Source organism: Sorex fumeus, unplaced genomic scaffold, assembly GCF_029834395.1.
Source record: "Sorex fumeus unplaced genomic scaffold, SorFum_2.1 ptg000009l, whole genome shotgun sequence".
Classification (NCBI taxonomy): domain Eukaryota; kingdom Metazoa; phylum Chordata; class Mammalia; order Eulipotyphla; family Soricidae; genus Sorex; species Sorex fumeus.
The window spans coordinates 9,653,171-9,678,801 of record NW_026606066.1 but is presented as its reverse complement, the minus strand read 5'-3'; the positions used below and the strand labels follow the sequence as shown (position 1 = coordinate 9,678,801).

Below are 25,631 nucleotides of genomic sequence, written 5' to 3'. Positions count from 1 at the left end.
TGAGACATCATGAGGTACAGTTGTAGACTTACAAATTTTTGTGCTTGGGTTTCCGATCCCTCCACCAGTGCCCATTTCCCACCACCACGGATCCCAGTATCCCTCCCACTCCCCAACCCCCCCATCCCACCCTGCCTCTGTGGCAGGGAATTCCCTTTTGTTCTCTCTCTCTTATTGGGTGTTGTGGTTTGCAAAAGAGGCAATGGGTGACAATCATGTTTGATCTCTAGTCTACTTTCAGCATGCTTCTCCCATCCTGGGAGGATCCTCCCAAAACCTTTATTTGGTGTTCCCTTCTCTATCTGAGCTCCCTTTTCCCCTAGCATGTGTGGTTGGCCTCCAAGCCATGGAGTAAAATTCCTGGTACTAATTTCAGCCGTTCTTGGGTGTTAGTCTCCTATTTTGTTACTTTATGTTCCCCAGATGAATGCAATCTTTCTATGTCTATCCCTTTCTTTCTGAGTCATTTCGCTTAACATGATACTTTGCATGTAGTACCACTTGTATGTAAGTTTCATGACTTAGTCTTTTCTAACAGCTACATAGTACTCCATTGTGTAAATGTACCAAAGTTTCTTTAACCAGCCATCTGTTCTTGGGCACTCAGGTTTTTTCCAGATTCTGGCTATTGTAAAGAGTGCTGCAATGAACAAACCATTGCAGATGTCACTTCGACTATACATTTTTGGAGGGCCAAGAAGTTTTATGCTTCAATTTGATTCAACTGTTTATTGAGTAGATAAATGCTATCTTCACAGACAGATGTTAGGTGGGTAGGAACACCTGTAAGATAAAACCTGATTGAGAGCAAAGTACAGAAAACTTATGTAAATGAGTACTAATTAAAACCAGAATTCTTTAAAAGTAAGTAATCAAAAAAAAGCTAGAAGTATAGTAATATTAAAACATATAAAATGCAATAGAGGAGAGGCTACTGGTAATATTTTTTAGGACAAATAGATAAAAAATGAATGTGGTGGCATTTGTCATTTCATTTGGTAGTCTAGTATCATAGTAAAACTTCCCACAATTTCAAAATTTCTTTTTAGTTTGGGGAAATAAACCTTGTTATCCTATTGCAAAAGCTCAGGATGCCAAAAAAACTATTTTTGTTGCCTTCCCTGAATCCAAGACATAAGCAAGTGGTTGAGGTTCTAACAGTCAAAGGTATTCTTCACTTGGCCTGGAATTAGCAGTTAGCTATAAGAATGAGTGTGAGGTTCTTTCAACTGTGGCAGACTGGGAATGGTCCAGTATAGCCAGTGGCAGCAGCACTTGATGTCATTATAACAAGTACAGTATCTAATACTCAGTAGTTGTATCAGTGGCATATTCAGTGGCATAACTGGACATTATGGCATAATGGACTTTGACTCTCTGGCATCATTGGAAATTACATGTAGCTCCATGAACAGAATATGGTTCTCCTGGAAATTCTATGAACTCCTTAATATTCTTTTCTTAATTGAAAACTATTTTAGACACTGTGGCTTACAATCATGTTAAGGTCTTTAGTATTCTTTTAATAAAGTCCATTTCTAATTATATTAACAAGTATTGGTTTCTGTTGCAATTAAGGCTGTTATTGAAACTGTAGAAAGGGCATTCCAAACAGCATGTAAGCAGTCAGGCCAGTTAGGTTAGTGACTAAGAGAGAAATGATTGAGAGAGAAGGCTCCGAGGTTAGACAGATCTAGATCTGAATTAAGGTTCTATGTATATTTTACTAGCTAGGAGATCTTGTGTAGTGCATTTAAATTCTTCTTAGTAAAGTGGTGATAACAATACATGGTTCCTATCAGGATTTTCTGAGAATTAAACAAGGTCAAGACAGTTTCTTTAGAGGTCTTAGTTTCTGGCATAGAGTAATACCTGCAAAAATGACTGCTTTATTAATTGGAATGATGGAAGTAATAGAAACTGTATTTGGTGGGAAATACAATCCATCTTGTTTTTCTGGAGTTTAAACCACAAGGATAAGGGTCATAGGAAATGAGGATAGAGAGATTATAGAGAAGTTTAAAGTCATATTGACAGGAGCAGTATGTCCTGGGATCACTTATGGTGATTAAGATAATTATGTTGAAGTGTAAATACCACGTTAAATGATTAACTAGGAGAGTGATATGACCAGGTTTAACATGTCACATATGTCACTACTAGTCACAATTGTATAGTTATATCTAGCTAATATTTTGGTACACTTACAGCAAGTAAAACAAACACTGTTATTGCTGAGTGCTCGTGTTTACAAACTGATGTTAGTTAATTTTTATGTATTAGTGAAAATATTTAAGAATATTTTCAGTTGCCTTCATTTCTAGCTATATTTACTAAAGGAAAATGGAAATACACATTTACAATGATAATGGTGCAAAGAGGGAATGCAAACTACCTTACATACATAAAAATAAAACTAATAAATTATTTCAACACGATTAGGCTCTTAATATATATAAAAATATAAAATAGTCCAGTTGTTTGAAAACTGTAAAATGGGGCTGAGTGATAGTACAGCAGGTAGGGCACTTGCCTTGCACACAGCCAATCTGGGTTCAATCTCTGGCATTCCATATGGTTCCCTGAGTACTGCTAGGAGAAATTCCTGAGTGCAGAGCCAGGAGTAAGGTAAAGGTAAGGGCCCTCCCGTTGTTCGTCGATTTGCTCGAGCGGGCCCAGTAACATCTCCATTGGAGACTTTGTTGTTACTGTGTCTGGCATATCGAATACGTCACGGGGAGCTTGCCAGGCTCTGCTGTGCGGGCGAGATACTCTCGGTAACTTGCCGGGCTCTCCGAGAGGGGCGGAGGAATCGAACTCAGGTCGGCCATGTCAGCTGCGTGCAAGGCAAACGCCCTACCGCTGGGCTATCGCTCCAGAGCCAGGAGTAATCCATGAATATCTCCAGCTGTGCCCCAACACTGCAAGAAAAAAAAGAATAAAAGAAAAGAAAACTGAAAGCTATCAAAGGCTATTAAAACTTTGAAAATTTCTATCAAATCTTTCATTCTCAGATGACTTATCAAAACTTTCAGTCTTAGATGACTAACTGGTAAGGTGTATTTTAAAAAAACCTCAGCTGCTGGGGATATAGTTCAGAGTGGTAGAACTCATGTTTAACTTCTGTAAGACATTGAGTTTAGTCTCTTAGCACTACATACTAGTGCTACACTCTCACCCCCGGGTCCATTTCTGGGTGCGCCTTGATTACCACTGGGAAAGGCCCTGGGGATTCCTAGGCACGTTGGGGCCTGAATATAGCATTATAATGCCAGACCCAAGCTCTGACAAATCTGACTGCCATCCCCACTCACCTCACATACCTAAAATGACCTCTGGACATCTCCCAAATGCCACACACATGCACTATCAAACTATATATATGCAATATAGTTTTCCTACATCTCAATATTAGTAAATAAAAGTGAAATTTATTTTTTATAAAAATCTGTATATTAATGTTTACTACAAGTTTACTTCTAAATCAGCAATATCCCCAGGGGTTGGAGGCTTGGGAGGAATACCAAATGTCCTTTAACTAGTGAATAAACAAACTTGTAGATTTTTTCAATGAACTACTGATGTATACAAAAGGAAGGCATTTCAAGTGCCTTAAGGTAAACCATAAATGACAAGTCAAAATTAATAGGAAACATTCTTTTAGAAGTTATGGATAAGACATATATGTAACAACAGAAAATATATGTGGTTGTCTAATGCATGAGGAAATTGTGTGTGTGTGTGTGTGTGTGTGTGTGTGTATGTGGCAGGTGATGACTCTGCAGTTGTCATATCTCATAAAACTGCACTCTAAGAAGAATGAATGTTAAAGTACATAAATTACAACTTAATAAACCTGACCTTCTCCAAATTAAATATCTTACAAATTTAATTATGTAAACTAGGATGTTATATAAATCAGGAAGAGAGCAAATAGTGTTTCAAATTGGTTAATTAAGAATAGCAGTATATATTTTAGAGACAATATCTTAAAATAGTATTTTGAAGAAAAGCAACGAATATGATTAAAACCGGGAACATCTCCCATGTTCATGAACTTGAATAAATAACATTAAAATGAACATCCTGGCCACAAAGCATTATACAGGTTAAATGCCTTCACTATCTGTGCAAGTCAAATTTAGTCTATCAAAATCTCCATGAGGCTAGAGAGAAAATACTGGGGATAAGGTACTTGTTGTGTATGCAGCTGACCCCAGTTTGATTTCTGGTACCCCACAATGTACCCCAAACAACTGCAGGAGTGATCCCTGAACATAGAACCTGTAGTCAACCTGGAACAAAACTGGGTATGGTCCCCCAACAAAATTCCCATGGAATTTTTTAAGGTCATAGAACAGATGCTGCTAAAATTTTGTGGAATTATAAAACTCCTCAAATAGTCAAAGCAATTCTGAAGAGAGTATGGGAATCAGTGCGTTTTCTGACTTTAAGCAAACTCCCCGTGGCATATTCACTATGCCAAAAACCAGTAACAATGATGGGTAGCATTCTCCTGACCCAGAATGTGGCACTTTGTAAAATCTCAGGGCTAGGATGAAGGAGACATTACTGGTGCTTGCTCGAGGAAATTGATGAACAACAGGATGACAGTGACAGTGACAGTAGTACTGGAATAAAGCAGATTTTCAAAATAATGGCTCTTGCTAGAATGGAGAATCCAGAAGTAAACCCTCAAATATATAGACAGTTAACTTATGACCAAGGAGTCAAGAATATAAAGTGGAGGAAGGAAAATCTCAATAAATTGCAGTGGGAACCTGATTAGCCATATGCAATAAAAGTGAAAGTGAATTACTGCTTCATACTGTACACAGAAGCCAGTTCAGCATGATGAAGGAACTTAATGTTAGACCTGAATCTGTAGGTTCATTTATGAAAATAACTGCTCCACAATACTGGCTTTAGAGGTGTCAAACTATTTGGCTACAATAGTAAAGAAAGTAGAAATAAAAATAAACGAATGGGATTTCATGAAACTAAAAGGCTTCTTCAGCATGAAAGAACAATGACAATATTTTAGAAGAGAACTATGACTAAAATAAAGAGGTAAAATAAAAGAATTTTTTCCCAGTAATGAAAAAAAAATTTCTGTACCATGCACCTGACTATGGGCTAGTATCTAAGATATATAAAGAACTTCCAAAACTATAACAAAACAAAAATAGCAAGCATCCCATCAAAACATGGGGAGAAAAGCTATATAGACATTTTTCTAAAGAAGATATGTATAAAAGTGGCCTTCAGCACTGATTGTTAGGGAAATTTAAATCAAAATACCAATTAAATATCAGTGAAAATGGCTTGTATTTAAAAGTCCCAAAACAAACAGTATTAGTAGTGGTACGGTGAAAAATAAACCCACAATCACTGTTGGTGGGGATGTATTCTGGTTCCACTTCTTTGGAAAACAATATGGAGAAGTATCAAAAATTGAAAATTGGGCTGTTGAATGATGCAGCATTTCCATTCCCTGCTATCTGTCCCAAGAACATTAAATCATGAATTGGGAAAAACATCTTTATACCTATGTTTGTTGAAGCACTGTTTACAATAGACAAAATTCATTGCCCAGAGAGCTAGTACAGGAGTTAAGGTGCTTGCCTTGTATGTAGACATTTCACCCCCTGCTCTGCATATTATCCCTTGGGCAGTACTCGGAGTGTCCCCTGATATGGCACCAAACCCCACCTCTAAAAGTATGGTATTGGGTCTAGGAGTTAGCTCAATGCTTTGGAATATATGCGTCACATGCAGGAGCTCTGGGTTTGATCCCTGGCACTGCATAATTTCCTAATCACCACCAGAAGTAATCCTTGAGCATTATTCTGGGTGTGGTCTAAAAATAAAAAAAAGTGCTATATCTGCACACAATAAAACACTTCTCAGTTATAAGAAAAGATGAAGTGTTGTATTTTATTATAACTTGGTTGGAACTGGAGGATGTTATGTTAAATGAAGTGAGTCATATTAGAAGGACAAATACCTGATGATCTCACTCATGTGTAGAGCATAAAGTAAGCAAGAGAATAGAAAATGGCAATGAAAATAACACCCCGAGACCCCACAATTCTGCCAGCAGATCTGTTTGCAAGGCTGGTGGAAGCAGTGTGTTACTGTGTGGAGGCGGAATGAAAGGAGGGGGTGAATGAGAAGGGACCTACGGGTCATGGTGGAAGAATATTGGCACTTTGGTGATGGATGTGGTTATAGTAATATTGTGTGCCTAAAACATAAATGTTACCATGAAATCTTAATAAAAATAAAGACTTGTTGAAAAAAAGGGTATCTCTGGAAAGTGAGATCTGGGAGATGAGAGGCTTAAAAGGTATTTATTTAATGATACCCGCGTTATATTTTTTAAAAAAATTACATGTATTTTGTAACATTGATTAAACAAATATACACTTTAAGTGACAATTTACTTTTTGTTATAATTTCTATGTGAGGTTTTTATGCATATTAAATGTTTTTGATAGCATTTTCAGCCTGCAAGGTATCATAAAGCTGATGGAAATGAGATCAAATTAGGATAAGTGAGGCCATTTTTCATTCATTAGCTTGGAGTAGTGAGTTCTTCTCTTAGTAATGTAAATTACAGTTGAGGGACATTATCCATACATAGATAAAGTCATCAGAAATGCTTCATTTCTCACCTGTTCTTTCAGGTGAAAGCCTTTATTCCGATTTGAAAAGTCATTTATCTCATACAAGGGTACACTTATAGGCTCTTTGGGTTATTTTTGTTGGTTTACTATAGCATTAAGCTTACTTATGGAGAATTTTGCTTGCATCGGCAGTCTATACACAGCTCATTAATGCATTAACAAACCTCATTTTACTAAGTCATAATAGTGGCACCTTGTTCAGTACAGTGTCATGAACACAGCATGCTGTCAGCATTTTCTTGATGTCTTCCACAGTCCAAAAGTTACTCTGCCTTTTTTGACTTTCTTACCAGACTAAGGAAAATATCAAAGGGAAAGTTTTTTGCCTAGAAGTTTTAAATGGTTGTTCTTCAATTATTTTATGCACAGGACTTGGAAGGACAATTTTAAAGATTATAAAGCGTTTTAAGACACTTGAAAAGAATATGTCAGATTGTACTTACCAAAGATGAAGTTTTATTTATTGCTGTTTCTAGGTGTTGCACTTTGCAATTTAATTTTCAAATTTGAAAGTGGCAGTTATTATTTTAACAATTTTCATCTTGAATCTCACTGAGATTAGACCTTTTCATATTTGTTGACGGTTTTTTATCCTCCACTCATCTGATTTGTTTATTTTTTTCTTGATACATTTGTCTTTTTAAATGCATCTGTCAGATTCAAGAAATAATCTCATAAAAGGAAGAAAATTAATATAGTAATCTATGTGAGTATTAATGTTTTAGATTCTCCTACTTTTTGCTCATATGTCAAAGTTTCTGTTTCTAAAATACTGTCTTTTGTTTTGGTACTGCTGATTTTATTATCTTAGTGGGAGCCATTGAACTCTTGATTTTTCTCTGATAAGAAAAATTTAAAGCCAGAAAAGATTGTTGGAAACACTGTTTGTTATTCACAAGGAATATATTTGGTTATTATTTTGTTTGTTCATTTTGGGGTCACACATGGCAGTATTCAGGGCTTTCTTTTCTCTCTCTGTATCCTTTTGGGGCTCAAGGGACTTTATGTGGTGTTGGGGATTCAACCAGCTTTGACTACATGCAAGGCGAACTCCATGTGCCTCAAAAATTTTATCTAAGATATTACAATATCACATAAGAACTCTGTGAAATAAATGTAACTGTATCCCTGCTTTACCATGGAGCATGTGGGTGAGATACTCTCGGTAGCTTGCGGGGCTCTCTGAGAGGGACGGAGGAATCGAACTCGGGTCAGTCATGTTGGCTGCTTGCAAGGCAAACGCTCTACCCGCTGTGCGGTGGACCAGTCAGTGCCAAGAACTGATCCTGAACCTCCTAAATATAAATCATGTCCTCAACCCTTTGAACTATCTCTTCTTCCCCAAGCACAGGATTCTTTCATGATATTTTGCAGAAGTTCCATTGTCTTGAAGTCAAATGAACAAAACCACAAAGATACATATTATGTTTGCTCTTTTGCTACAGTTTTTTGCTTTGTGTGTTTTTGTCCTAACTTATTACAAGCAGAACAGTAAAACACAGGATTCTCTGCCTTAGATTTTTCTTTTTATTCTGATAATAGAAATTCATCGAAACCTTTTAAAGTCTTTTTATTTCTTGTATTTCCTTATTTTGTCTTGAAACGTATTTTTTTGTAGATGCACAAATCTGTTATTTGATGGGAAACCTCGAACTTACCTTCTAATGTAGCTGTGATAATAGACATATGAAAACTATATATGCATAAACACATATTATGATTTCAAAGTATTCATTTCTAGTCCACCTATCTCTCGCTTTCCATGAGTAAGCTTTAATAGAAGGGCAGGTGATGATGCCCAGTTTATATTTCTGCAAAACAAATTCTCGATACAATCTAAACTAAACCCTTAAGTGAGTTTTGGAAAGAATTACACTTGGAGTCAGCCTTGAAAAACACACGACTTCCTCTTCCTTTTTCAACTCTCCACTTGCCATCCAATTTTTAATTAGATCAACTTATTACTTTGTATATAGATTGATAATTATCTCTTCCTTACCATTTCTTATCACCTAAATTATGATAAAAATGTCTGATAAGCTTTAATGCTACTTCCATTCTGCATGGGACAGTTCTGTGTCTTTTTTCAGTTTGAATATTCTCTTAGTAGTGTTACTATGGCTTTCTTTAATGACAGTTTTTAATTGCCTTTAACTAAGTCAGATTTCTTTAGCTTTTAAGATCCTGTACGTTATCATTTATTTTTTGTATTTTATCCGGTATTTCCCAAATAGATGGACTATGTCATACAGTTGTTCTTGCTATTCTCCTTTCACTCTCAAATTCCTCATGCTTCTCTCTCATTTGGTTATTTTATTTTCTTATTCATTTAGATTGAAGACAAAACTAAACTTACATGACTTTATGAGTCTCCAAAGTATGAATTTTGATGATTTACTTCAGTCTCTATCAGGCTGATACAATTTCTTGACATGTTTTCTTCGTGAACCATGATTCTAGGACATCAGTTTCCCCTTTTCTGGGTATGCAATTACTTCTATGGCTTCTCTGATGCTGCCTCGCAGTCACTGATTCAGTCTCTCTTAGGGTCATAGAGCTTGAGAAGTAGAAGGGACATTCGAAATCTTTTATTAATCAGTGGTGGACACAGAGGTCTTGAAACAGCAAGTGCTAGTACATATACAGTGTATCAGAACTTCTGCACTGTTCTTTATTTTCCCAGGTTCATTTCTCCATACAGTAGAGTAGCAAGTTCTGCTTTTTATTACAAGATATTGCCAGAAACTGTATCCTACACAAGTTGATTATTTTTGGTCATAATTTTTCATGGAAGTTATATTTAAATTATGTGCATTCCTGATTAAGAGTTTATCCTTGAGCATATCTTCATTTTGAAAAACAGCATATTGAATACAGGTCTGTAATAATATAAAAATTGTGTCTCATAGTCTAAGTTCTGTAAAACAGACATAATCTGCCTTTCAAAGAAATACATTACTGAGATCTAGAATCAGTACCGGTGGAGGTATTGCTAGGTGACTTTTAGGCTCATTTGGAGTGCTGGGAATTGAAACCAAGTCGGTGGTGTGCAAAGCAAGCTCTCCTTGCTTGCTGTTCTATCTTTTGTTAGGCAGACACTGGTCTCTCACTGCTAGTTTTATTTGTAACTTGGTACAGGTGGCTCTTATTATTCATCTTACCCCTCCTCCCAATAGTTCAGAACATTCCATACTGAATAAAAACAGCATAATAGAAAATTGCCTCTTCCATTTTAGAGAACATTCCCGTGTGGATCATGGCCATTGATTGTGAACAAAACACAGTACAGAAACGGGTTGGCCTTACAGTCTCTATTGATTCCCAGCCAACCTCCAGAATAACAATCCATGTCATAGAAAGACACTTAAAAAGTAGCATTATTCAATGCAATTTTGCTTTCAACATTCGAAATTTTAAAAAGATGTCCTTTATCTTAACAAAGTCATTTTTTAAATTCTGAAATTTATGTCCTTCCTTATTTGGCATTGGTACACTTTTATTTATATTGTCTTTTTAAAAAAGAAATAATGGGCATATAGAATTCTTTTTGAATATCAGTGGTCTTCTTTGGAAAAGCAAGAATTTACTGCAACCCTTGGTTAATCCTACAATTATTTTTGAAATCTTACTGGTCAGTGAAATTCCAGATCTGGCAGACAAATCTGCTATCTTGAATAACTTTATATAAACATTAAATGCCAGAAATATGGTCAATAGATCCTAAACTAATATAAGATTGTAAGAAGCATTTTGGGCTTTATTATCCATTTTCCTTTCTCCTTATGATATTAGAACGTTCTGGCCAGCAATGTTTGGATAATTGGAATCTTTGGGTGCAACAGATTTTTTTTTTTGTTAAACTACCTAGCAATCAGGAACTTTCCAGAGGTATTCTCCTAGGGTGACTTTGGAAGGCTGGGTAGTCTGGGGGTTGGAGGTCCACTTTTATCATAAAGTGGATTTATTGAACTCTAGACAAGTGCAAAGTGGGTTTATTGGACTCTAGACAAGACCTATCTTTTTATTACATTTTATTAAAAAATCTAAATAACATGAAACTAAGCTTGAGCGTTTTACATTTTGAGGAAACATCTAGTAGTAGGCATTATACCCACCAACTGTCCCCGGTGCCGTGTTATCACATCAATGGCCAAGACCCAGAGACTATAAAACCAAGCTCCCAGACCTCTTATTATCTAATTCTTACTCTTGGAGAACCTGGCAGGCTACTGAGAATATCCTGCCCGTGCGGCAGAGTCTGGCAAACTCCCCGTAGCATATTCGATATGCCGAAACCCAGTAACAATGATGGGACTCATTCCCCTGACCCTGAAAGAGCCTCGAATGTGGCACTTTATAAAATCTCAGGACTAGGACAAAGGAGACTGCTCGAGGAAATTGATGAACAACAGGATGACAGTGTTACAGTAATACAGTGTTTTAAAAAACTACTGGAAAAATGTAGGATATCTGTAAGAAGATGGTGTCCCCTCTCATTTGTGTCAAGATGGATACCTGAGGGCATACATAAGAAACTGTCCAAGGGACCAAATGAGCTAGGAAATGGAGTCAGTAATTACTGTCACTAAAGCTGACTTAAAAGTGTGGAGTCCCCATGCCTCTCAGGCTGAGGAGAAGTTGGAAATATCCCTGCCCTACCATCAGGAAGGGATTCAAGTCTCCCTGCAACTCTAGAGAATGTGACAAGCTTTCTCAGCAACAAGAACCCAGAAAATAGAGTCTCGGGCCACAGTGCCCCTTGGGACTAGGAATGGAGTTCGTCCCGGGATAGGTGTGATAAGAACTTGTTGACAAAACAGGGGCACATTGGTGCTCAGACACTGTCAAATAGACACTTAATTGCTGCTGTTTATTACCCAGGCAGTTGAGGGTGGGTTGAAGATGTTGGAGAACTGCTGAGAGGGCTCAGATGGGTGTCAGTCTGGCAGAGAGGTGAAGGTCTGGGCGGTGAAGTATATGCTCCTCAAGCCTCACCCCAGAGAAGCCTTTCTCCTGAGTCCTGCCCAGTCACAGCTCGTTCTAGGGTGCCAAGTCTCTATCATGACTCTCCTATCTTGCTATCCACACCCCAGATTTGGTTTACTGCATGGTCATAATGCCATTTAACTCTATATTTACATTAGGGCCTAACGTTTTAAACTGTGGCCTATGACCAGAACACATGTCAGGGTCACAAAACACATGGCCGCAGTGAAGTTTTCTGAGTGCCTCAGCATCTGAAGGCAGGATGAAAAGCCCCTTAATGTAGCTTTCATGATGATATTTAGGATAAATCGTACAAATATTTATTGTCATTAACACTTGAAGGTTGGTTTCTAATCCCCTTTATGGTTAGTTTATTTTTGTACTTTAGGAGTTTAGAGGCCAAACATTAGTAACTGCAATTTTGGGAAAGTTATTTTTGAAAATTGAGCCTTTAAGTTAACATCTATGCTTATAAACAAAACCTTAAATGAATCATTTTTATTCATTAAAAAAGTTAAAAAAAATCGGGAATGGAGAAATGGCACAGGAGGTAGGGCATTTTCGTTGCTTGCTGCTAATCTGGGTGTATGTCGGGTATGATCCCTGAGCACAGAGCCAGGAATAAACCTTGAACATAGCCAGGTGTGGCCAGCAAACAAAAAATACATTTTAAAATTGCACCAGAAGTTTTCTTTTAATGATTATTATGCCATTTAACCTAACCTTTTCCCATTTTTTAAATTTAGTTATAATTTTGAGCATGTAAAGGAAATAATATTTTCTAGCTAATTTTGAATTGCACCTTTTTGGTCAGTATTTTAAGTATGATTGGTAAATGGTTTCATTTCTGCTGTTAGAAACAGGTTGCTAAAGTTCTCTGTTGCATTGTTTTATTTTGTGTGCCATTTTAATGGATATATATTCCTTTGCATGTATATATATACATACTTTTATGTGTGTACATATATCACCGTGTGTTTCTGCATACACACAAACTCACACACATGCACACACATATATGTTTAAGTAGAAAGAGAGAGATTATATCAAATTCACTGATAAATTATATCAAATTTATAGAGAACACTTTCAAAGCACAACTTTTCTTCCATTTCTCAAAAATGTCAGCTAATATTGGAAAGAACATAAGATAAATATAGGTAAGATAAAGTATCTTTAATATTGATTGGTGAAGTTTTGCTGGAATTCTGAAGGAGCATCTCACCTTTGAAATAACAGTATGTGAAACTGGGCCTGAAAACTTATTCTTCCCAGAGCGCTCATATTTTTAATCTCATCTCTCTCTTTTTATCTGCTAGAGATAAGAAAAACCTAAAGCTACTTATATGAAAATTGTAAATGCAGAGCAGAGAAGTTGTCAAACTTGAAGAGTTTTTAGAAACCGTATAATCTATTTTCCGAATTTACCTATTTTGAGTGAGGAATCTAAAAATTGTGGAAAGGATAAGAAATGTATTTATAGTTTTTGGTAGTTAATGTTGGTGATGAGTAGATGAGTGATGGTGATGAGTAGAAATGTCCAGTGTCATTAAGTTCTGCCTTTGGACTCAGGACATTCGAAGTAGCTGCTACTTTATGTCAGAATGTCCTAAACCTTTTGTAGATTGAACCCTACAGCTGGAATTGACAGCAGTTCCCCTGGATAGAATCTCTCCTGTTAGGGTTATTTTCCTTTTCAGATACTAAGATACAACATTTTGATCAAAGAACATAATCAACCTTTTGCCAAAAGAACAATTTTCCTTTGTGCTGTGTGTGTTTTTATATATATGGAATTCTGTATGTGGGGGGAGAGAGACTGAAAAACAGAACTTTTAAAGTTGAATCACTATTGGAAAAGTTTATTTAACCCCCACATTTGCATTTATATTATTATATTTATTCTCATTTTAATTTCTTTTTTTATTGAACTACCGTGAGATACAGTTACACAGCTTTCATGATTGATTTTCAGTCATACGGTGATGGAACACCCATCCCTCCACCAGTGCATATTCTCCACCGCCAATGTCCCCACTATCTCTCCCACCACACCACACCACACCACCCCACCCATCTCACCCCTGCCTCTGTGGCAGCAACCTTTCTTCTTACTCTCTGTGTACTTTTGAGCATCTTGGTTTGCAATGTAGACACTGAGAGGCCATCATGTTTGATCCTTAGTCTACTTTCAACATACATCTCCCGTCCTGAACAATCCCTTCAACCATCATTGACTTAGTGGTCACTTCTCCATCCCAACTGCCTCAGCACATGAGGCAGGCTTCCAAACCATGGAACGATCCTTTGGCCCTTGTATCTACTGTCCTAATATATTACTTATACTTTTTAAATTATTTTAACATAGGAGTATTACTATTTATTCAGCCATTGATTAGGCTGACTGATTTGGGTATGAACTCCATTTAACTTATTTTTTTCCCTTTTTTATAAATTTATTTATTGAATCACCATGAGAACAGTTACAAAGCTTTTGGGTTTTGTCTTGGTCAGACAATGATGTCATACTCGCCCCTTCACCAGTTCCCATTTTCCACCAACCAAAACCCCACTATACACCCCCATCCCACACACTCCCTCTACATGTGGGGCAGATGACTTCCACAATAGTCTCTCTGTTTTTTGATCACATTCAATATTTTGACACCAGACCCACCATTATTATTTGGCATTTTACCCCAACACCCAGATATGCCAAAAAGGTAACCATAGACAATTTGTTTTCTATTGCTGATTATGAATAACATATGATATCGTGTGGCTGCAGTGGTGGGCTGCACAATTTTGGAATTCCAAAATTTTAACAATTAAATTTGGAGGGATTTCTCCCAAAACTTGCTGGGTTCCGAGATTTGTTCCTGAGTCTCTGGGCTCATGGCCGTTAAGCAGCTTCATCAGGAGATAGAGAGGTGGTTCATGAGCAGTGACCTGGGGTCTTGTTGGTGCAGGGAGGAAAGGGCTGGCTCCGCCTCCATCCCATGAGGCCCCACGTGTCTCATCACTGCGGGCCCAAACCTTACTGTCCAATGGCCTTTGAAGAATGGCAGCCACTGAGCTGCCACGGGGAACAGGCCAAGGCATGAGACCTATTCCCACCTGGGGTAGCCTGGCACCGGTAACCTACTGTGGGGAGTGAATGCATTTCTGCCAAAAACTGCTGGGTTCCGAGATTTGTTTCTGAGTCTCTGGGATCATGGCCATTAAGCAGTTTGGTCAGGAATCAGAGAGGCCTTGCCTCCAATTATATACCTGAGCTGGAGGTGGTTTGTGGGTGTGTCTCCCACATACCTAACTTTTAGCCGTTTACTTTCTTGGTAAACTTGGCCCCAAGTTGTTGGGGACTGGCCAAAGGCACAGCAACAATGTCGGGGTATCTAGAAGTCTGAAGGCACCATCAGGCTGCTGATGCACTCACCTCACAGGTACAGAATGATCTGCTGGCGACACCATACCCGAGCCTATACTTAATTAATGATAATACCTTATTCTGTTCTATAGTCTTTACTATTTGGAAAGGCATTAAGAGAAAATAAAACTTTAAGAAACATTTCTCTTAAAGGAAGAGAAAGGGCAGGAAGATCTGAGTCCAGTTTTCTTTGAGCATATCTGATTTTTCTTCAGACACTGAATTGCTGGTTGTCCTGGCTTCCTTTCCATGCTCTTCATATTCTGCGCACCAGTGAGCTTTAATTGCTTTTTTATTAACTTAGAAACCTGAAAAGGATGAAAAGATGACATATATCGCAGGTCAAATTTGAAGCAGTTTTCTAAATCAAGAAATTATTTTACGTTTCAAAGCTTGTGATAAAATTCAGAAACTGAATCAATGAACACATGGAAAGAAAAAATGGTGCATGTCAGCAGTTCATATAAGACACTGGTCAAATATTTTAGCATATTTTCTCAAAATGTAGGAAATTTACATACTGTAAAAGTCAACTTACTACAAATCGTATCTAATCCAATAACTATTCCCTAATCAAATATTTTTCTTTGAACTGAGAATAACACTTCAGTGCAGATGGATAATATGTTGGGGCTAGTTTGGTGACTTTTACATTTCTGGACAAAGTGTGCTTTCTATCACATGTAAATACAGATTGTCAATTTACTTTCTGGTTGATTAGGATATATACGTCCTTTGGTTTTTAATAGGTAACAGATGTTTTGTGGGTAACAGATGTCTTGGCTTTTAAGTATTAATTGGTAAATTGGCAAAAAGGCGGAGGGGGTCCTAATTAAAGGAGTTGGAGGGGAAATAAGAAATGTGGAATCTTTCTTGTGGGTAGAAATCTAATAGATCTCCTTGCAATAGGTAATTACCTCTCTTCAACTTCGTTTGCTATCCCTTTCTGCATGACTCAAGTACAAGATAAAGGGACTTACAATACACTTACAATAAAGAAACATAAAGTTGGATTGGAGGCAGGGGTAGGGTGGGGATGAGGAGTATACTGGGGATATTGGTGGTGGGGAATGTGCACTGGTTGAGGGAATGGGTGTTTGATCATTGTGTGATTGTAACCCAAACATGAAAACTTGTAACTTTCTCACAGCGATTCAGTAAAATTTAATAATAAAAAAAAAACAACCAAACAAACAGACAAAAAACCAACAACCTGATCTATCCAGTCATGGAATTTTCTGTCTCACTGAGTCTTTAACAGTTTTTAAAACACAAAATGTGAAAGCATAAGTCTAATCGCTAATGGTAGCTTACACTTTAATTGGCATGGTAGGAGTTCTATGTTGAAAATGATTGATATAAATATAACCTAATTATATATCAACTGTAGTCACAACATGGATTAGGTGAAATAAAAAATGCACTACTGAATATGTTGTATGTTACACATAATACTTCATAGTTTTTATTTAATTTTCTCCTTTTTTTGGTCAATATTGCAATGTTGTCAAAAAGAAATGAGAATATTTAGTAGATGTTTAAAATTATTATAATTTTATCAATACATTCTCAATTTTGTCAGTATTTTTCACTTTGCAAGATTTAAAGACAGGTTATTTTTTATGTCTTAACTGTATAACACATTCTTTGTGTAATTGATACCTTTTTAAATTTTAAAAAATTATTAGAAAATTATTAGAATTTTTTAGATATTCAGAAAACATCTGCATTATTCATTGAAAACCATTAAGCAGTCATTTTTCTTTTTGCTTCCTTTTTTTTGGTTTTTGACCCATACTTGTTAGCGCTCAGGGCTTACTCCTCACACTGCTCAGGGATGATGGTGGAGCTCAGGCAACCATATGTGGTATTAGGGATTGAACATCTCTAATGGCTGCAAGGCAGTTACCTTAAATGCTGTACTATTTCTCTGATCTTCAGTCATATTTTTTAAAATAGATTTATTTTACTTTTAAAAATTTTCAATTTTTCTGTATAAGTACTATGTTTTATTCACAGTTTCTTAATAGTTTGGGAGATGGTAGAATACATTCTGTACCTTTTTTTGAAAAACATAAGTTTTGGTGAGATAGAATCAGTATTGCTTGAGTAGTAAAACAAATGCTACATTAATTCAGTCACTTGATGTTTTGGAGTCTTACTATCTACAGAGATAGTGACAGCTAATTTCCACAATTGCACTGGGAATTCTATGGTAAGAAATATACACATGAACAATTGTTTTTTCATCTGTTTTTTCATGTTCTAGCACACAGTTAACTTTTTAAAATTTTACTTTTATAAAGTTGTTGACAGTAATTGATTACATTCAATATTTCAACACCAATCCCATCACCATTACATCTTCCCATCACCATTATTTTGAATTTTCCACCACCACCCAAGCCTTCCCCAAAGGCAGATACTAAATAATTTATTTTGTATTGCTTGTTAGCACAGAGTTAACTTGATTACATTATAATTCTGTGTTCTCTCTCAGTGGTAACAGTGGCTAAAATTTTTTTCTTTCAGTCTCTGTCATTATACTGTGGAGTTTCCACCACAAATGCAGGGCCAAGATTTGAAGCAAAATATTTATGCAAATTCTGGAGCTCGCCTTCAGGTGACTTCTTCCCTTCCAAAGAAAAATGAAATATGCTGTTTCTGTCCATATTATATAAGTTTTATCTGAAGGGTAATCTGACCCATCTGCTTTTCTATACCAGACCCTGAGGTTGTAAGGAATGATTTTAAGAGAGGAGAAAATAACAATTACTTAGAATACCATGTAATATAATTGGATGTATGCCTATGAATTTAATCCTCATATGCATTCTATTTTTGGAGTATGGGGGTTTGATCCACACTTGGCTGTGCTCAGGTCTTACTCCTGGGTCTGCACTGAGGTATCACTTCTAGCAGTGATAAAGGAGATCATGTGAAATCTGGTAATTTAACGTAGATCAGCCATGTTCACTAGTAATCATCTTAAACCTGCTGTAAAGTAAAAAGTAAAGTAAAGGCCCTCCCGTTGATCATCGATTTGCTCGAGCGGGCCCAGTAACGTCTCCATTGGAGACTTTGTTGTTACTGTGTCTGGCATATCGAATACTCTCGGTAGCTTGCCGGGCTCTCCGAGAGGGGCGGAGTAATTGAACTCGGGTCGGCCATGTTGGCTGCATGCAAGGCAAACGCCCTACCGCAGCGGTAGGGCGTTTGCCTTACAAGCGGCCAACATGGCCGACCCAAGTTCGATTCCTCCGCCCCTCTTGGAGAGTCCGGCAAGCTACCGAGAGTATCTTGCCCGCAGGGCAGAGCCTGGCAAGCTCCCCGTGACGTATTCCATATGCCAAACACAGTAACTACGAAGTCTCCAATGGAGACGTGACTGGGCCCACTCGAGCAAATCGACGAACAACGGGAGGGCCTTTACCTTACCTTTAAACCTGCTGTACTCTCAGATAAATTTGAATGATAAAGCATTAATCTCATTTTATGAAGAAGTGATATTTTGGGTACTTGTAACTTGCCCAAGGTCAGTCTGCCAGGAGTTGGTATAAACAGGATTAATCCTAGGTTTCCTACCAAAATCCATTTCTATATTATTCTGTTTTTACTTTTAGAGTTTTCAGTAAATGTAAAGTTACATGGATTATTAGAATGAGTAGGACAGATTTGGCAATTTTAAGAGTTGGGTTTAATACACTCCACGCCAGGCTGCGGGGTGGGTGAAAGCCCTCCCCACCCCAAGGGACCCAGCCCCAGAAGCTGACCTCCATTGCCCAACCACCGCCATGCTCCAGGCCGCTTTCCAGACCGTGCTTTGCGGCGCGAGACACATTATAAGTCACTTCCTACCCATTTATGCCTCTTGGAGAGCCTGGCAGGCTCCCCATGGCATATTCGATTTGCCAAATACAGTAATGACAAGAGTTTTCATTCCCCTGACCCTGAAAGAGCCTCCAATTGTTGGGAAAAGTTGAGTAAGGAGAGGCTGCTAAAATCTCAGGGCTGGGAGGAATAGAGATCTTACTGGTGCCCGCTTGAGTAATTTGAAGACCAATGGGATGACAGTGATATAGAGAATATGTTTAAGTAATGACTCCTTTATGGTTGTCTTCTCTCATCAGCTCCATATCCTTTAGTTAGTTGCCTTGATTTCTTGTCTAGCCTTCCCTGGGAAATTGAAAACACAAGGAGACTCTGATGAGTCAAGTATCAAATATTTTGATATTGTGTATCAGGAAAATTAATCTTCCCAACAAGACTGGGAAGGCTCAGAAAATATGATAGTGAAGAATAATTACAGTGAAGTAAGTTTCTTAGTTATCAACTATAGTTTCATATTTTGTAGTTGTAAATTTCATGAGTTGAAGATTTATAATGTCCTAAATTATTTGCAGTATTTCAGGGCACACTGCCCTCTCCAGTTCATTTCTCCATTTTCAGATGGATACTATAGCATGGATTTAAACTTGGCCTTATTGGGATTGAAAAGTACTAGAGATGGAGATTCCACTGTCAGAATCCTCACTATATGAGCTCTATTTTATTCAAGAAAAGTGGCTTCGAACATTTTTTTGTTACTCAGGTTGTATATAACTAACTTTATTGAATCCCAATTAGATCACTGTTTTCCAAAGTGAGCCATACCACCATCTTAGGGTGCTAAGATATCCTGGTGGGGCGGGGCGGGGGGGGAGGTGGTGATGGTTGTAGCATTGGGTGCAATTGTTTGTTCACTTCAAGAAGGTAGAGTTCTTGGGATGAGGGGTACTGAGTAATTCTTTCTGTAAAGGGCCACATTAGTTAGAGAACCTCAGATATAATTAAGAGTGATAAATTGAAGCTTAAAAGTTCTACTGTAGCATATGAATGTTAACAAATTCACTAAAATAAGTAGTGAGTTATTATTCTTGGTGTAGGGATGACAACTAAATACTATTTTATCTAATCATAGTATTTCCCTTAGTGCAAAGTAATAAAATGCTTAAAGATATTTTAAAGAATAATATTTACTTAAAAATATTGAAAATTATAAAAGGAATAGTGGAGCTGGAGAAGTTCTATAAAGAAGACCACACCTTCTGCAAGATCATTATCGGTGAATTTAATGCCAAGATAGGACTGAGAAGATAGCCAGAAAACTCCATATTGGGACCCGTGGTCTAGAATGGAATGAACAGGGTGAGAGACTGTCTGAGTTCATCATGTCGACTAAGACCATCCATGGTAGCTCACAGTTCCAGAAGGTTGAATCTAAACGTTGGACATGGGACTCTCCTGGTGGACGGTTCCACAATGAAATTGACCACATCATATTCAATCAACGGTTTTGCCCCACCGATGTCGCTGTTGTCCCAAAATTCCAAATGGGATTGGACCACCATCTCCTTCTTGCAAAATTCTACTTCATGGAGCAGGGAGAAAGGGCTGCAAAGTTTAAGAAGAGAACTCCTAGAACGACCACCAGCTGGGAGCTTTTTGACACTATTGCAGCAACATGGGAAGAGGCCATTGCTGGCAACATTGACAAAGAATACAATAGAATGGTTAAGCACATCCATGATTGTGTGAGGAATGTCGAGAGAGAGATAGCCACAGAAAGATGCCTGTCTTTGAAAATTCTTGAGCTCATTCACCAACATGGCTTGCCTTAAGCCTCAGGCAACTCCAAATGAACATCCAAGCTTGCAAAGCAGTGCAGAGAAATGATCAAGTAAGACCTCAAAGAGAGAACAACAGCAGTGCTGGCAGATGCAGCAGAAGCTGGGAAAAGCATTCTCAATGCCTGTCTGTCCTTTGCCAACTACAAGACCAAGATGCTGCCCTCCGATGTCCTGATGGATCTATCACATCTTCTAGTAAGGTAATAGAGAAGATTATCCATGACTTCTACTCGGATCTCTTCAATAGCCATGTCCACCTGCCCACATACCAAATTCTTCAGGATGGATATGTCATTCCCAACGTTCTCCCTTCCAAAATCTGACACACCATTTCATCGATAAAGAAGTGAACAGCACCTGGCCCAGACAAGGTCAGACCCGAACACCTGAAGAACCTGCCACCAGTTCTCATCAATACACTAGTTCAGCTCTTCACACGCTACCTGTCTGAATGCAAGGTTACATCCCGATGTAAAACCAACAGGACTGTACTACTGTACAAGAAGGGAAACATCCACAACATTGGCAACTATCGCCTGATCTGCCGGTTGTCTGTCATCTACAAGCTGTTCATTCGAGTCATCCTGAGTAGGATTGGCAGAACACTAGATGAAGGACAGTGTGAGCAAGCTGGGTTCTGAAAATCATTCAACACAATTGACCATATTCACATGATAAGCAAGCTCATTGAAGTTTCTTGGGAGTTCAAGATGGTGCTCTGTCTAACGTTCATTGATTTAAAGAAGGCCTTTGATTCTGTTGAGACTGAAGGAGTCATGGAAGCCCTAGCCAAACAGGGCATTCAAGCTCAATACATCAGGATCCTCTCTGAGCTGTATTGCAGATTCACTACAAGGATCTCACCATTCTACAAGGAAGTGATCATCGTTGTTGGGGGGGGGAGGGATTCGGCAGGGTAATACCATTTTACCAAAACTTTTCAGTGCCATCCTCAAGAACATCATGCAATGACTAGAATGGGAAGGAATGGGAGTGAAGATAGATGGTTGGCAACTGCACCACCTCTGCTTCACTGATGACATCATTCTAATAACACCAAACATTATCCAAGTGGCACAAATGCTGGCTGACTTTGACCATGAGTGTAGAAAGGTCAGACTACAGCTGAGAGATTTTTATGAGATTTTTTTCAATGTTTATGAGAAATGGTCTCATTCCTGATGTTCCATTCACTCTCAATGGAACAAACATCTCTGAATGCAACAGTTATGTGTACCTAGGTTAATAATTCAACATAATGAATGACCTGGCACCTGAGTTGTGCAGGAGGAAGAAAGCTGCTTGTAACGCCTTCAAAAGCGTCAAAGAAGTACCTAAGAGGAGGAATAACTTCTGACTCAGGGTACATTTCTTCAATTCCTCTGTTCTTCCTGCATTAACATACGCCTCAGAGACCTGGGCCCGACAAAAACAGAATGAGAACGCTGTTTGGGTCTCCCAAAGTGAAATCGAAAGAGCTATGCTTAGAGATCATGCTTCACTCAAGTGAGAGAAAGAATCCAGAGTTCTGACCTCCGTTGACAATCAAGAACCAGAGATGCTGTCTCGTTTGCCAAGGCATTGAAAATCAGATGGGCTGTACACGTAATGAGATTTGGAGAAGACCACTGGACGAGAGCCACTACTGACTGGATTTCATGGGACATCAAAAGATCGCGTGGCCACCCACCTACAAGATGGTCAGACTTCTTTGTCAAGACCCTGAACAATCAGTTTGAGGATCTTAATTTTCCAAGAACGAGTAGATGCCATTGGGCTACACTAGCACACGACAGGGACGAATGGAGATGTTATGGCGCCGCTCGAGCAAATCGATGAGTAAAGGGGTGTTAAGTGATCAAGTGGAAAGGAATAATTTGCTTTTGATATGTAATAATTTTCTTATAAATTAGATAGCCATATTATTAATAAGCTTCTCTTTATAATCATAGTAATTATAAAAGTTTCATTTATATATCAAATATTTTAACTTTATTATATCTAATCAATTTTAGGTAGCAATAATTATGAGGAGCAATTATGGCTTAATAAAAAGTTCATTAAAATAACAAGTCAAAAGGCCTAAATAGTACTATACTCTTTAAAAAGAATGTATTGAATAAAAATTGAGTAAATTGCTCACATTCCTGGACTTACCAGGTTGACAGTTATTCTACATCAAAACAGAGAAATGCTGCACTACTTTGAACTGTGATGTAACTTGTGGTTATGTGTGTATGTGTGTGTCTATGTTTGTGTTTGTGTGTGTGTAAGTGCGTGCATGTGTGTGTGTTGTGAGGAATGTTAAAGTTGTGGGGTGAAAAGATTATTTTGTCAAAGTTTAATTTTTGAAAATTGTATTGATATTGATGATAAATTATACTATTCATGATTATTTTATTTATGGAATAAATATGCTCAATAATAAAAACCACCTGAAAACCATGGTCTGTTTGCATATTATGCTTGTAGAGATATTCCCTAGTGGAAAGTGGGAAAAAGAGTGACCCACCAATGCCCTTAGGGTACTAACAGTAAAAAAGTAAAGTAAAGGCCCTCCCGTTGATCATCGATTTGCTCGAGCGGGCCCAGTAACATCCCCATTGGAGACTTTGTTGTTACTGTGTTTGGCATATCGAATACTCTCCGTAGCTTGCCGGGCTCTCCGAGAGGGGCGGAGGAATCGAACTCGGGTCGGCCATGTTGGCCGCTTGTAAGGCGAATTCCCTACTGCTGTGCTATATGTTTAACTATCACAGAACATAAATGTAAATAATTATACAATTATTTTTAGAGCTCTAAGTGCCTATGGTTGGCTTGTATTCCAAAATTCACCTGAATGGTTAGAGAAGAAAAAGAAAATGAACAGAAGATGGGAGTGTTTGTTGCACAGCTGCTGTAAAGACACTTCAGTGCTCAACAAGTGCTGGACAGCGCTCCTTGGTTGCTGAGTTACTGTATCTAGGCATTCTTAGGAGCTGGTGATTTAGGAATGAGATATTAAAGCTTAAGGAAGAAATGGGCACTGGTGGAGGGATGGGTGTTTGATCATTGTATAATTGAAACCCAAGCACAAAAATTTGTAAGTCTACAACTGTACCTCACGGTGTTTCACTAATAAAAATTTTTTAAAAAAAGGGACTCGTTTAGATCATGGATGGAAAAAAAAAGAGTTTAAAGTAATTGCATAAATTCACAAAACTAGAAGCAACATAGTAAATGACAACTCTGCAACCTGCCTACTTGAATGTGACTGATATGGAGTAACATTTATGTAGGCAGTATTCATTGCTATGTATTTAAACACTACATCAGTTTTTATTCAGGTTGATTTGATATGCTTGTGTATTGCGAAATAAATTTGCATGATTTCTTTTATATCTTTACCTTTTTTTTCCCCTCTTCATACTTTACAGGACTGAAGTGTGTTTGTCTTCTGTGTGATTCTTCAAACTTTACCTGCCAAACAGAAGGAGCATGTTGGGCCTCAGTCATGCTCACCAATGGGAAAGAACAGGTGATAAAGTCCTGTGTCTCTCTCCCAGAGTTAAATGCTCAAGTCTTCTGCCACAGTTCCAACAACGTTACCAAAACAGAATGCTGCTTCACAGATTTTTGCAACAACATAACACTGCATCTTCCAACAGGTAAGGGCTTACCTTTTGTCATTTCAGATTTATTTTCACTCTTGGAGAATTCAAAATATGGTACAAATAAGTCCATCTTAGGTTTATTTTAAATAGAAGAGTCTGTTTTTTGACTAAAAAATGGATCTAGAGCCTACCTGAAGTTGATTTTTTTAATTGCTCAAGACTTTCAAACTCAGATAACAGCATAGCAGTTTTTAAAAAGTTTGATAAATTAATAATATATTTGAAGTAAATAATGAATTTAAAATAGTTTTTACGAATGATTTTAAAGAAACAGATTTAAATGTAAACCAAGAGAAAAGAAGAAAAAAAGACCAAGGGCTGGAGCAATAGTACAGCTGATAGGGTGTTTGTCTTGCACATGACCAACCTGGGTTCTATCCCTGGCATCCCATATGGTCCCCTGAGCATAGCCACAAGCATTTCCTGCAGAGCCAGGACTAACTCCTGAGCATTTCCAAGTGTGACGAAGATGGAGGAGGAGGAGGAGGAGGAGGAGGAGGAGAAGGAGGACTAAAAAATACAGTAGCTTGTCAACATTTAGGGAGATAATCTTTTTTTTTCATGCGTACCTCTTATATGTCTACTTCATCAATCCACTTTAGATTCACAGGACTTAGTAACAGAAAAAGAGATGAAATAGGATCTGACAATTACTTTTCAGCTCTATTCCTGCCTTTCCCCCATTTCAGTATGTTTTGTCTTAATTTACGTATAACTAAAAATATTAATCATCTTTTATTAGTATTCAGAAATCTGAAACTTTGGGGATATTAAGGGACAAGTAGTAAAATTAAAGAATTTTTGAAAAGAATGTCTCGTGGGTATGCTTTAATCAATATTTGTAAATTTAGCAATAAATTGGTGCTTAACAATTAGTAGGTGAATATTTTTGCATATATATCATGGTCATGATCCTCCCATTGTTCGATTTGCTCGAGCAGGCCCTGTACGTCTCCATCGTGAGACTTGTTGTTACTGTGTTTGGCATATCGAATACGTCATGGGTAGCTTGCCAGGCTCTGCCGTGTGGGTGAGATACACTCGGTAGCTTGCTGGGCTTTTCGTGAGGGGCGGAGGAATCGAACTCGGGTCGCCCATGTTGGCTGCTTGTAAGGCAAATGCCCTACCGCTGTGCTATCGCTCCAGACCTTTGCATATATATATGCTTTCAAAATTAACATTTTAAGACACTGTTAATCTCAGATGT

The 25,631-nt window shown here is 37.8% G+C and overlaps 1 protein-coding gene across 1 annotated transcript in view; it reads left to right on the top strand.

The window, feature by feature from the left end:
• ACVR1C (activin A receptor type 1C) overlaps positions 1-25,631 on the top strand; it is an 87,511-nt gene that overhangs the window by 11,521 nt on the left and 50,359 nt on the right. Inside the window, exon 2 of the mRNA XM_056110389.1 lies at positions 24,188-24,418. Coding sequence (XP_055966364.1) covers positions 24,188-24,418 — 231 coding nt within the window. The remainder of the gene's footprint in view (positions 1-24,187; positions 24,419-25,631) is intronic.